The sequence below is a fragment of the Lepisma saccharinum genome, chromosome 10, assembly GCF_977018435.1.
Source record: "Lepisma saccharinum chromosome 10, izLepSacc3.1, whole genome shotgun sequence".
NCBI classification, from domain to species: Eukaryota; Metazoa; Arthropoda; class Insecta; order Zygentoma; family Lepismatidae; genus Lepisma; species Lepisma saccharinum.
Genome location: NC_139238.1, coordinates 26,335,165 through 26,349,495, shown reverse-complemented (window position 1 = coordinate 26,349,495; position 14,331 = coordinate 26,335,165). Strand labels below are relative to the sequence as shown.

General features: G+C 39.2%; 1 protein-coding gene across 1 annotated transcript in view; it reads right to left on the bottom strand.

Moving 5' to 3' along the window:
- Positions 1–1,939: 1,939 nt before the first annotated feature.
- LOC145994259 (protein takeout-like) overlaps positions 1,940–14,331 on the bottom strand; it is a 38,462-nt gene continuing 26,070 nt past the window's right edge. Inside the window, exons 5-6 of the mRNA XM_083130364.1 lie at positions 12,638–12,778; positions 1,940–3,198 (exon numbers count right to left, since the gene is read on the bottom strand). Of these exons, the coding sequence (XP_082986490.1) occupies positions 3,041–3,198; positions 12,638–12,778 (299 nt within the window). The 3' untranslated portion in view covers positions 1,940–3,040. The remainder of the gene's footprint in view (positions 3,199–12,637; positions 12,779–14,331) is intronic.

Here is a 14,331-nt window from a genome sequence, read left to right as displayed (position 1 = left end):
TTATAGAAACAACTATCCCAATCAACATAGACCCAGTCATTCTCCTTGTTCAGAAAGGAAAACAGATTCCTCTATGGCTGTCACTCCTTCACGCTTTCCTTCTTAATCTATGGCTTGCCATTCTTTCAAGTTTGATTGTCGTGACCATTTGTTACAAATTTATGCGTAAGTCTTCACCACAAGCATCAGGTAAAACTGACATTATATGTTTTCAGTTTTCCTGCAAGTTAGCTTGAATCATCCGATATCTACTCACTAAGAGTTCTGTTCTTTGTTTGGGTGTACTTCACAATGGTTATTGCAACTCTGTACCAAAGTGGAATTGTGGAATTCTTAACCGTTCCTAGGTACTATCCCGAAATCGATACTGTGAAGAAAGTAGCAGATAGAGAAGTCATAGTTAATGATATTTTATTTCTGGGGGAGGGGCTCATTCCTTATCAGCAGCTGCCATCTAAAGACGAAAAAGTGAAGGGGGTAGAAGCCCTGAATATGATTTTCTCTGTACAAATTATTACACAAAATGTTTAATCCTGCTAATTACCACTATACTCTATTTCTAACGAGACATTGTTGTATTTCGGGGGACATCAGCCCCACGAGCCCCCCCCCCCCCCCTTCCCGTCGGTACGTGACTTGTGGGAACCGAGGTTAAGCTATGCACGTTTCATTGAGTTTGTCCCATCATTCAGTTAATTAGTAAATTGTTAGTAATACGTCCTACTTATCCCGGTTAATATGTAGAAAATCGATGTAAAAATAACCGAAATATTAAGAACGTGGATATGTATAAACAATTGCGTCTTTAAGGCATGACTAAAACATTCTAAAATTCAGATAATTTACATATCTCCTTCGTAGACATTGATGTTGGGTTTTCGTCCTATATCCATTTCGGTTAACATTCTTAAAATACGCTACTTGTCCTTTTATATTTGTTATTGTTGTAATGAATCTCAAATTTGTAAGTTCTTTATTGTAATTGAAACGTTTATGCTTTTTAGAAAACTCTATTTTGACTTTGAAAGTATTCAACGCAGGAACAAAATTTGCAATCATCAGGAAAATGGTAAGAGGTAAATCAAAAATAAAAACACTTTTAGAGGCTGTAATGAATTTAATTTGTATATTGCTAAACAAGAAAATTTGCAGATGAGCGAGTACTATTAAGTGTAGTAATGTTGTCTGTTATCTCGCCACGTTTTACTTGCTAGTTTTTCCATTTGTTGTCTGCAGCTGTTCGCTGCTAACTGTAATGATATATTTTTTCTCAGCTTTAATCCTATTAAGGGAGTAAGAATATCCTTGTTCCATCATTATTGTTGTAATAATAAAAATGTATTCATATTTATATTATTACGTAGCAGAAACTTAAATAAAACACACGTAAGTGTTCATATATAAATATAAATTTATATTTAGTATAATGTATTGTATTTTAATACAACCGCTTTTCATTGATTGTGTGTAACTTGTTTGTGAGAAAGTTTGCAGCAGACAGTAATAGTAACTGTTAATGAGTTAATTAATAAAATGAGTAACTGAAACTGACTTATTTTTAAATAAAGTACTGGTCCGTTTCGAAAAGGCATGAATATTATGGTGCCGCGGTGGCTCAGTCGGTAACGCGTCTGACTACCATGCTCAAGGTCCCGGGTTCGATCCCCGGCCGGTTCAAATCCGGGAACTTTTCTAACGGTGGAAGCGGCCCCGGCGCCCACCCAGCGTCGAATAGCATGGGTACCTGGGGGAAACCCTGGGGGGTAAAGGCGGTCAGGGGCGTGGTGCTGATCACATCACCCCCACTCACGACCGGATCAAGAAAGTGTGGGGCGTTACCCCCACACCCCCTATACGCCTTCATGGCGTGGTGCTATGCACAGGGGAACACTTTTACCTTTTATGAATATTATGGTTAAAGGAAACAAAGTACTGTATGTCTAAATTCGTTTATTAACGTCAAATGAATGGAGTATAATTATCACAAAACACACTAACTGAAGAAGAGAAAGAGGATTTCTCTATCGTGCGACATTCTTTACCATCTACATTTCTACGCCTGTCCTCGACCGAGGAAGAAAATGAACCATTTCAAGAATTTATAGGTCTTAATATCAATTTTTTTTTCTTTTTCACAGTTGTGACTGTTGGACAGTGATTATTACAATCAAGAAATCTGATTAGATCGTGAATCTGATTACTGGGGGCAGGGTTGCCAGGTTGTTAAGATGAAAATACAGGGCAAAATTGCAATCACAAGTTGGAAATATTGGACACAATTGGAAAGAACAAAAGAAAATATGTAGCCTTAATAAGCAATTCCATTCACCTTCAGAAGAGTCCATTCTTATGAAAAACTACTCTTAGATGCTAGATGAAGAATATATTGTACTTTGTTATTCCTGTGCTTCATTCTCAGAGAATGTTGCATTACATTTCTGCGACCACCATGTGCTCTAGAAAATTCTTTGTTGCAGTATTTTCAACCTGCTGTATCTTTGTTACCACTATCCTTCAACCACAGGTGACAATTTTCTTCCTCCAAACATGTTTTTCGTCTTCTTTCTGCCAGAAGATTCCACATTTACCACTCGACTTGAAATACCGTTGAAGAGAACTTTCAACAGAACCCACACACCACTCTCGCTGTGAAGAAAGTAGAAATAGTGCAGGGGAGGAAGCGGCTACAAACAGGTGGGGAAGCGAAATTGGAATTAATATCTGTCCCGCTCAGGTGCATGAAAAGTCGATGACCTAGGCGTTCAGAAACATGGATACAACCGGGATTTTCAAATACGGGACAATTGACGTTCAAGGAAAGATATGGAAACACTGACTCGTTTCCCTGTCTTAAGATTATGTTCACAAATTAAAGTCTGGTGGGCTTATGTCAGGCCTGTATGGGGTGGGTGAAGTTATTGTAATGAAACAAAATGATAGTAGAACGTTTTCGAACGTCACATCCTCTGTTATAGGAACACTTCTCAAAACCAATTAGATTAACTTAAATGTTTTTAATACGTTTATAGCGGTGATAACTTTATTCAGGGAAAAGAGCCTCGTACGGAATTTTGGAAAACACCCTGATGGCAGTGTCCCTAGCGACGGAACGAAATACCTCTGCACAGATCCACTTGAATTCACTCCAGAAAGTTACGATGTGCCTGTTGATGAAGGCGTTGGCCTCCTCCTCCTCACCTGTAAAGAAAACAACATATAATACTTATTATTGTTCGTATTTATGTGCAGATGTACAGTGTCTCTCAAAAGTCTTAAAACAACGACATTTTAAACTAGGAAACCCAATTTACACAAGGATTTGGTGGGTTGCGTGTAGAGATAGACTCAATTTCAGGGTTGCCACATGACAATAGATATTTATGAAATACGCGAAAGAAATAAATCTAAGTATTATTGTATAAAACTTGAAAACAATATATCAGGATTACATTTGTTGCAAATGAGAAATACTTTCTGAATGAAAGAAAATCGATTTTCAACTACTTCATTGCTGATGATTCTACACAAAGAAAGGAGAACAGAGGAAACGGAAGGGGACAAAAGAGAGGAGAAGAGAGAAAGGGGAAGCGAAAAGTAAAGGAGGGAAGAAAATAGAGGACAGAAGTGGATAGGGGAAGTAATGAAGAGAAAGGAAAAAGATTCAAGGAGAGATGAGGAAAATGGAGCAAGAGGAGATAAAAGGAGGAAAACAAGATGAGAGAAGAGAAGTTTGGAGAGGGGAGGAGAGTAGGAGACGAGAAGAGGGGAGTGAACAGTAGATGAAAGAGAGAAAAAGAGAATGACGAAAAGAGGAGGAGAAGAGTGCAGTGGAGTCGTAATTCGAAGACAGGAGAGAAGTTAAGAGGAGTGGAGAAGAGTGGAATGGAGACAAGATGCTAGAAAAGTAGGGAGAAGGAGAGGAGAGAAGAAGGAGAAGAGAAGAACAGAAGACATTGGAGTCGAGAGGAGAGGAAGTTGCAGAGAATATAGTCCCGGCGTCATGAATTGATGCATTGATCAAATTATAGACATGAAACATTCAATAACATTTTGAAATGTATTGGAGAATGTATTAGATTGATGCGAAATGCCTCTTGGCTGAGTTCAGAGAAAGATAAAATCTTCCACGTAAGATCTTTGATTTTACCTGCTATTATATCACTAAAAACATGAATGTAATTTTAATATTATCCAATTTTTCTCCACTTCTCCGTTCGTTGAAATGGAGATTTTGTAATTTAATATTTCCCCTCCCCTCATAGTTAATTCCAAACTGAATCATTCCATTTCACACGGCGTGGACAATGAACACAATGGGATATGTCTAAAACTTACGAAAATTTTCTGCCACCGGAAGGGTTTGACCCTACGACCGTCAGTTTGACAATCCTTAACGGTAACCTCTACTCTACAAGCTGTCGCTCTTGAAAGCAGGTAGAAGGAGCTGACCAATGTGAAATGTAGATGCCACTCTCCATCTACATGTAATGTTCAAAGAATACTTGTTTCTAACATAGAAAACCAAGATAGTACGAATCGGCGAAAACATTTAATGGAGAATTGCACATGATGAAAACTTTTCAGTTGATATTTGCGGAGGTATCCTTGCATTGAACTCGAGTGGGAAAATGGGTAAAATTAGTATGTCCTGAATTGCCGCAAATATAAAAAGTTATTTCATTAATATTTGTCAATGTCTTTGAAGCAGTACACAATTATCGTTAGAGTATCATAATTTACGATTTTATACATGAAAATATCCCTTGAACGTGTGTCAATTCCGTTTTTCTATAGAGTGGAGTCCTCAAAATCGGATCACTTTCAAATGAAACACACATAAAATCGAAAGTAGTCATTTCTTTCGACACGAACTGAACAGCATCCGACAGGTACATCATTGCTACATACACGTATGTCCCCGAAACGCTGTTTTTTACATTTGCATATTAATAATGTTACATATTGAAAACTTAAGGAACTACAAAATAAATCTTTTGTAACAATGTCCTGCAAACCGGATCACGTGTCCTTGAAAGCGGATTATAGGGTAGTAGCTGAAATATAACTGCAGTGACAAATATATTTGTCCAAAATTTCACTAACACCTTTCACTACACAACACACTTTCCACAAATGAATGTATTTTAATCTTGTGCTCCAACACATTGTTCATGGTACCACGCTGAGCATCGCATTCAAGAAATCCAATCGCCGAGAAAACTGTAATTTAAATCTGAGTATAACAGATCACAAAATCCACACTTGTCGTTTCCTTGACTTTCCTCTAACGATTTGTCATCAAAACTGGTGAGCTATCAGTTGAGAAAATACCGTCTCTCTTTTTCTATAATGTGATGTTCTGTCGTCGCTTAAATTTTAGCAGAACTTCTAGACTTTTAGATGCTGCTGCAAGGTTTCGTAATTCTCTCACATTATTGGGCGATGTGACATGGGCGTCTTTCTTCTCTTGTTGTTTTCTCTTTCGTGCTGGTATTGGTGCTTTTTTGGTGAGGGTACGATATTTATATATGTGTGTGTGTGTGCGTTATATATCCGTGTTTTCCTGTTTTCTAACATCTATTCATACATTCTGTTTACATATTGTGCTATTTTGTGGTGATCCGATTTGCACTACTTTTTATGATCCGATTTAAAGGACTAGTATACGAACTGCAAAGTACCGCCTACACGAGCAACAGCAACAATTACCATGAAAAAGTCAATGACATCGTATTTGTGTAGTATTCCTGCTATTTATAACACACAAGCATCAACACCTATTACAACAATGCTTACCTTATGAGCTTAACCAAGTACTGAAGAAATATTTCACAGCAGTCAACACACACAATGGCTCATGTCAACGGTATGTTTCGAATCGCTTTGTCACAATGAATACAGAGTGAATGAACACTGTACCCGTCCGCTACTGTCTGGACGAGGCATGGGGTCACTCAGTGAGAATAGTAAAATACATCACCACTCCATATGTTCAGCGCTGGAGACAGTAAACCTTAGGATGATTCGGTTTCCAGGCCGATCCGATTTTGAGGACTCAACTCCATATATAAATTCCAAATGCAGAACAATGTAACCACTTTACTCTGCTATTATAAATAATGGCACCATTCTCTTCATTAATAAAAACATACGTAATTAAAAAAAGAGAACACTTCGTAAGGAGGATCGAACCTGGGACCGCTAGCAGCCCAATCGAGAACTCTAACCACTACACCATGCCCGTTGAAACAACAATTTTTAAGTATTCTGTCCCTCCAATATTGTACGTACGAGTAAATGTCGCTGCGTATATCTACATGTAGTTGAACTGTTACTTGTTTTGAATTGCTTTCTTGTAGCAGTTATCTTCAAGAAATAATTTTCGACTTGATGAAGAATAACCAGAATATTTTGGTTGTTGTGAAAATGCGAGTTATTTCTTCTAATTTATTATTGTGATTAGACATTAATAATGGGAAATATCTAGAGGGTTGAACATTGCAGGATGATGCTCTCTTCCTATGATACAGCAACAGACGAAATGTGTGTTTACTGACGCAGTCTCGTGTCCAGAACAGTCTGCATCTACATTTCACATTGGTCAGCTTCTTCTACCTCTTGACTAGCACTGTCAAATGTGATGAGATTTTATGAATACAATTTTCCGCCTGTTTACGTATAACGTTTCGCACACTTGGCAGTTCGCAAGCGGTGTAATTATTTCGTGTTACCTTACAACAGCAAATACATTTCATAAGACTGTTCTGGATACGAGACTTAGTCAGTAAACAAGCATTTCGTCTGTTGCAGTATAATAGGAAAATAACATCATCCTGCAATGTTCAAGCCTCTAGATATTTTCCATTAATAATGTCTAATCACAATAATAAGTTAGAAGAAATAACTCGCATTTTCACAACTACCAATATTCTCGTTTCTCTTCATCACTTCGAAAATTATTTCTCGAAGATAGCTGCTATATTACAAGAAAGCAATTCAAAACAAGTAACAGTTCAACTACATGTATACGCAACGACATTTACAATATCGAAGGAACAGAATACTTAAAAATTGCTGTTACAAAGGAAGGTAAGGGCGTGGTGTAGTGGTTAGAGTTCTCGATTGGGCTGCTAGTGGTCCCAGGTTCGATTCTCCTTACGAAGTGTTCTCTTTTTTTTAATTCTCTTTTTATTAATGAAGAGCATGGTGACATTATTTGTAATAGCAGAGTAAAGTGGTTACATTGTTCTGCATTTGGAATTTATATATACAGGGTGGTCCCCCTCCGTGGCCGTGAGGTCTAAGGCACCTTGCTTGTCTTTGACGGCGGCTGCGGGACGGCATGAGTTCGATCCCGGGTTCAGTCTCCGGGAATTTTCGGCCTGTGTATAGGGCCGGTGGCAACCCACCATCGTGATGAAATTGGGGAGCTCCGAGTGAGTGAGCGTAATCCGGTCGCGAAGTCCTACAACTGCTGGGGGTCGGTCGGGCCGACCACCCGTCCCCCTAGTCTGGCTGCAGAGGGAGGGAGGCCAGCAGTCGGTAGGTAAGCCAGGGCCCAAAATTGGGCTGTAGCGCTGTAGGTTTTTTAATATACAGGGTGGCTATAAAGTCTGGAACCATAGGAGAAATGACTATATTCTTGTATTTGTTTGTTTACAGTAAATCCATCTTTCTTGGAAACAGTGTTCTCAGACGAGGCAAATTTTTACGTTTATGGGGAGGTGAACAAACAAAATTTAAGGTACTGGTCACAAACGAACCCAAACTGCAAGGACGTAGCTAGGTTATTCAGTTTGGGAAGGGGGGGCAAATCTGAAATTTTTATATTTGTTTCTATTATATATAAAGCATAGATGTTAGTATGATTTGTTTTTGACAGGTCTAAGATAATGGATTCTTATATAAAAATTATCACACAAAATGGGAATTTAGGCTATTAAAAATTGAAATGTACTACAACAATTTAGAACTACACAATGATCGCACTCACGGCAAAGTTATTGGAGAATTCCATGTATCTCTCGATCCCCTACTATTGACCGCCTGGCAGATACTTTGATTCCATCTGTAAGGGAAGGGTCATTTGTAACGAAATGTTCGTATCTCTGGTTTCTAGGAACTTGGGGCAAGGGTAACCTCAAAACAGGTAGATTATATGACTGGTTACAAACCGGTTAGCAACTAAGGAGTGAACATTTTGGTGTCCTGCATTTGCTTCTGAAGATTTTCTTCAGAATAGCAAGTTTGTTTCCCCTGCAGTGCTCCAGTTCTGCTACAAATTTCACTAAAATATTTATGTAGTATTAATTTAGGATGATATTTAATCGGTCACTTTTTTTCGAGGGGACCACAGTTGCAACTGGTGGGGCAAGGCCCCCCATGGCCCCTCCCCTATCGACATCCCTGTCAAACTGGTTCACCAACAGTAACATGCAAGGCTCTCCAAAAGTGACGGTATGGTGTGGTTTATGGGACGATAACATTGTTGGACCATTCTTCTGTGAATCAAGTCACTGGAGAAAATTGCCTAAGTATGTTAAGAATGGTGGCGGACATGTGGAGCACGTTCTTTAGTAGGCAAATGTGCTATGTATCATTTCTTCTATGGTTCCAGACTTTATAGCCACCCTGTATATAAAAAAAAGGAATTGACACACGTTCAAGGGATATTTTCATGTATAAAATCGTAAATTATGATACTCTAACGATAATTGTGTACTACTTCAAAGACATTGACAAATATTAATGAAATAACTTTTTATATTTGCGGCAATTCAGGACATACTAATTTTACCCATTTTCCCACTCGAGTTCAATGCAAGGATACCTCCGCAAATATCGACTGAAAACTTTTCATCATGTGCAATTCTCCATTAAATGTTTTCGCCGATTCGTACTACCTTGGTTTTCTATGTTATAATAACCCATAGCTCTACAGCCCGTGAGGGTTGGCTTACCTACCGACTGCTGGTCTCCCTCCCACACTGTTCCTCCGTCACCTGTTATAGCGTGGAGATCTTAGACCAGTATTGGAGTGTCGAGGGATCAGCCCGACGAGCCCCCGCCGTTGCAGGTCTTCTCGATCGGGTTACGCTCACTCACTCACTCGGAGCTTCCCAATTTCCTCACGATGGTGGGTTGCCACCGGCCCTATACGTAGGCCGAATAAATTCCGACCGGAGCCGGATTCGAACCTACGCCGTCCCGCAGTGAACGCCTTAACCCGCTCGACTACGGAGGAGGACGGTTTTCTATGTTACAAACAGTATTCTTTGCACATTACATGTAGGAGGAGAGTCGCATCTACATTTAACATTGGTCAGCTCCTTCTACCTGCTTTCAAGAGCGACAGCTTGTAGAGTAGAGGTTACCGTTAAGGATTGTCAAACTTATGGTCGTGGGTTCAAACCAATCCGCTGACAGAAAATTTTCGAAAGTTTTAGACATATCCCATTGTGTTCATTGTCCACGCCGTGTGAAATGGAATGATTCAGTTTGGAATTAACGATCGGGGGAGGGGAAATAAAATCTCCATTTCAACAAACCGAGAAGTGGAGAAAAATTGGATAATATTAAAATTACATTCATGTTTTTAGTGATATAATAGTAGGTAAAATCAAAGATCTTACGTGGAAGATTTTATCTTGCTCTGAACTCAGCCAAGAGGCATTTCGCACCGATCTAATATACATTCTCTAATACATTTCAAAATGTTATTGAATGTTTCATGTCGATAATTTGATCAATGCATCAATTCTTGACGCCGGGACGATATTTTCTGCAACTACCTCTTCTCTCCTCTCCAGTCCCTTCTGTTCTTCTCTTCTCCTTGTCCTTCTTCTGCTCTGCTTTTATCTCATAAAGACTTCCCTACTTTTTTCGCATCTTGTCTCCATCCCACTCTTCTCCACTCCTCTTATCTTCTCTCCTGTTTTCGATTTACAACTCCACTGCACTCTTCTCCTCCTCTTTTCGTTATTCTCTTTTTCTCTCTTTTATTCTACTCTCCACTCCCCTCTTCTCGTCTACTCCCCTCCTCTCCTCTCGCTTTCCTCCTCTCTTCTCTTCTTTGCTCCATTTTCCTCATATCTCCTCAAATCTTTTTCCTTTCTTCTCACTACTTCTCCTCTCCTCGTCTATCCTCTCTTTCTTCTCGCCTCTTCTTTTCCTCTTCTTCTTTCGCCTTCTCTTTCTCCTCTCCTTTGTAACCTTCCGTTTCCTCTCACCTCGTGTTGCTTGTTTTTATTTCTTTCATAAATTCATAAATATATATTATGCATGTGGCAACCCTGAGATTGAGCCTAACTCTACAGGCAACCCATCAATGCCTTGGGTAAATTGGATTGCCTAGTTTAAAATGTCGTTGTCCTAAGATTTTTGAGAGACACTGTACAGTCACCGGCAATACAAATGTGACACCTAGATCCTGACATACTCTCTTCCATGCAAGGCGTTATGTGTTTTGCCTAACTCTACGGCTGTGGTAGAAGTTTCCATTGAAAATTTGCTATTAAAATACACTTATCACCGTTATGTGCAACACACATAACGCCTTGTAGGGAAGCGAGTATGTCAGGATATATGTGTCTCATTTCTATTGCCGGTGATTGTACCTCCAAAGACACATACTTTTTCTTGTGGTTAGAAACTTGAAACAGTATATTTTATCATAGATTTGGGTATTGTTGTTGATCATAATATGACATTTTATCAGTAATTATAGCAAATAATGCTTACAACATTTTGGGAGTTTGTTTTAAATAAATAAACAAATCTATCTCTAGATTGTGCAATTTGTTACTAAGAAGAATTTTTTTGGTGAATTTGAATTTGAATTTAAAATTTTGGGTGCGTCAGCACTTAGGCTATTTTGCACCCGTCAAATTATACGGGGTCCAGCCCCTTACCATAAAAATAACAACTCTAACGTTGCATAACTAAAATATAAAAATATTCTGACATAGGTTAAAAGTTAAGGCTGTAAACGGGCACGCAGCACACGTAAGGACAAAAAACAGGACAACACACACAAAATTATACTGGCGATAGTGCCAGTCGCCAGAGCCTCGTCCGCCTGCAAAATGCAGTCCAGGGTGCACTGCGTGGAAGTGAGGTTGACATTTGGGTGTACTACGTGGACCTCACCCCTTAAACCCCGTTACTAAAAACTAAACTTGAATAGTGTTCTGCTGTGTGTTCTAAATCTTACAAATTTCATCTGATTCAAAATATACTAGAACGGTTCAGGAGGATTTAAATGTATCTTGATTTTTAAAAAATATCACGTAGTTTAAAGGGTTTTCATACAGTACGTGCAGAAATTAATTATGAAAGCCCTACAAAAAAAGACAAGTATTGTGATAAGTATGCTTTTATGTAGGTCAATAACTAGTATGTTAGACAAAACCGTATTTCTTCAACAAATGAAATATAATGTGATGAAATGCAATTTAAGATTAACACAATAACAGAAAAATACAAAACTTCAAAATATATTCAACGTTGGTTATATAAATTACAGTATCCTACTGCAGATGGCAGCAGTTACAAACTGATGGAAACTAATGCTTATAAATACTGACATCTTGCGGTAACGCGTTGTATTACATGCAGTTTCAATGAATTTTCATTTTCGAGCCCTAATTGATTGATTGAATTGCTTTATTTTACTTCGCTTTTGTGCCACTTTTGGCTAATTTGCGAAGATGGGGATGATGGATGATGTGATGAAACTGGTGAATGGACATTCACAAACATCCATGCCCAGGCAAGAATTCGAAACGGGGACCCCTGGCGTCGTAGCGCGGTGTGATAACCACTCCGCCACGGGGGTCGGCGCAAGCCCTAATTGAAATGTATTAAATAATTTTAGCCGTTATCTGAAAAATAATTATTCTGGCCTTAAAATAAATGCTATTTTCATTGCCGTGACAGAAAACATATTTCAAATATTCTTAACGACAGAAACATATTCCTAGAACACATTTTTAGGCATCGCAGCACTGCATAATTAATAACAATACAATGCAATTTATAATGGAATTTAAATTACTACTATTGGTATTTTCTACTGTTACGGCGGGCGCTCTATATGCTGGAAAGGGAAGTGGGTATAGTCGACCCGTTAGCTACGTTAACGGCCGGCTGGCTTTGAAGTAGACAAAGCGCGCCCATTGGCTCAAGGACTCCACGTGCAGTAGACGAGCACAATGACAGATGCACCCATTGGCTGAAGGTTGAGTGTCATTGGACGAAAACAAATCGCCCGCTATTTATCCCCACCCACGTTTGTGGAGGCCGTTTTCTTTGTTCTTCAACGTTAACGAAGTAAACCGTGGACTATAGCGGGAAATACGCACCAGACCAACCAGACAACGGCGGTGGCGCCGAGAGTTACGACGTCGAGGGAAGGAACTACTACATTCACTTCGATCTACAGGCTGCTGCGTCACTTATCGCGTTGGATTTGTCGCTTGCCCGCTCCCCACTTCCCTTGCCAGCATATAGAGCGTCCACCGTAAAACTGGAAAAGAGCTTTAACAGTGATAAAATGTAGCTCTTTGAAACCAACAGTTGTGAACGATAATCTTAAATTTACTAATTTCGCAGGATATACGCATTCGTAAATAGTTACCCCTTCCACCGAAGAGATTTCCGAAGTAAACGTATTCCGGCTGTTCATCGAAGTCCACCTCCACTTCTGTGACGTTCAGGTACTTCTCCCCTTCCCTCTCCACGAGGTCTCCTGTGATGCCCACATCGAAGGTCAGGTGATCTGAGAATGGGGAAAATTTTGTTATCTGGCTGTATTATACAGGGTGTACCAAAAGTTCCATTACACCCCCCCCCAACCCGCAAAATGTTATTTTAACAGCATGCGTATGATGAGAGGATATACCATTAAATCAGACAAATGACCACCATTTACTCCAAAGGATCTGTGTGCACACCGCCATTTTCATGGCAGAGTATTATTCGCCTCCAGGTGCGATGTGAAATCCTCCGTAACTTGGCTGGCGTGAAGGAAGCAAACGAACAGCGAACAGCTTCTTGAAGTTCCCCAGTTGTCTGATAATGATTATGGGCGACTATCTGTTTGATGTGCGCCCATAGCGCATTATCACAAGATGTCAGATCTGCACTTCGGGGTGGCCATTTCAGAGGTGCTGGTAAATTTGGCGATCCTCATCCAATCCATTTGTCTCTGTACATATCATTGAGGTATTCTCTTACACGTATTGCGAAGTGCGCTGGTTCCCCATCCTGTTGGAACTAGATTCGACCAAGAAGACCCAAACGTTCCAATTCCGGTAACAAATAAGACAACATATCCGAGACATGAAAGTAATAAGAGGAGCAGAACTTGTAACCGACCACAGGCTGTTGGTAGCAGAAACACTGTTTTACACAGGGATGAAGAAGGAAAATAAAAACACCTATTACAAATTAAAAACAGAAGAGTTGAAGAAAAAATAAAACAACAAGATTATCAGAATAAAGTAGGAGAACGACTAAACCAAGAAACATTTGAAGATGAAGATATAGGAAATGTGGCAAAAGATCAAAGATATAATACTGACGTCAGCGGAAGAGGTATGTGGGAAGAAAAGAGTAAATACATGGGAAAAGAACCAGATGGTGGAATGAAGAGGTGAAAAAGGCAGTACAGGAGAAGGAAAAAGCATGGAAAAAATATATCGATACAAGAAGAGATTAAGACCAATTAGATTATTTAGAAAAAGAAACATAGCTAAAAGAATAGTGAGAGAAGCAAAGAGGAAAACATGGGAATAATTTGGAGAAGAAGTGGAATCACAATACAAAGAGAATAAGAAAGGATTTTGGTGCATAATAAAAGGAATAAGAGGAAAACGTGGAAAAAGAGTAAGAAGTGTAAGAAACACGAATTGGAAATGTGTTAAAACATGGAAAGAATACTTCGAAAGTAAATTTGAAAAGGAAGAAGGCATAGGAACAGCAGACGGGAGGATTGGAAAACATAATAGACAAAAAACAGGAAGGAGTAGAAGAATACAAGAGCAGGATAAGGAAGAGGATGAGATAGGAGAGCTAGTAAAGGAAATTGAAATAGGAGAAGTATATGAAGCAGTGAAAAGAGAGAGGCAGCAGGAATAGATGAAATAGCTCCAGAATATATAAAATACAGGGAGGAAATACACTCTTGGAGGCAATGACTAAACTGTATCAGAAGATGTGGAGAGAAGAGAAATTACCAGTAGAATGGGAAGAGAACATTATTATACCACTGTATAAGAAAGGAGACTCAACCAACTGTGAGAACTATCATGCAATATGTCTATCCACCGT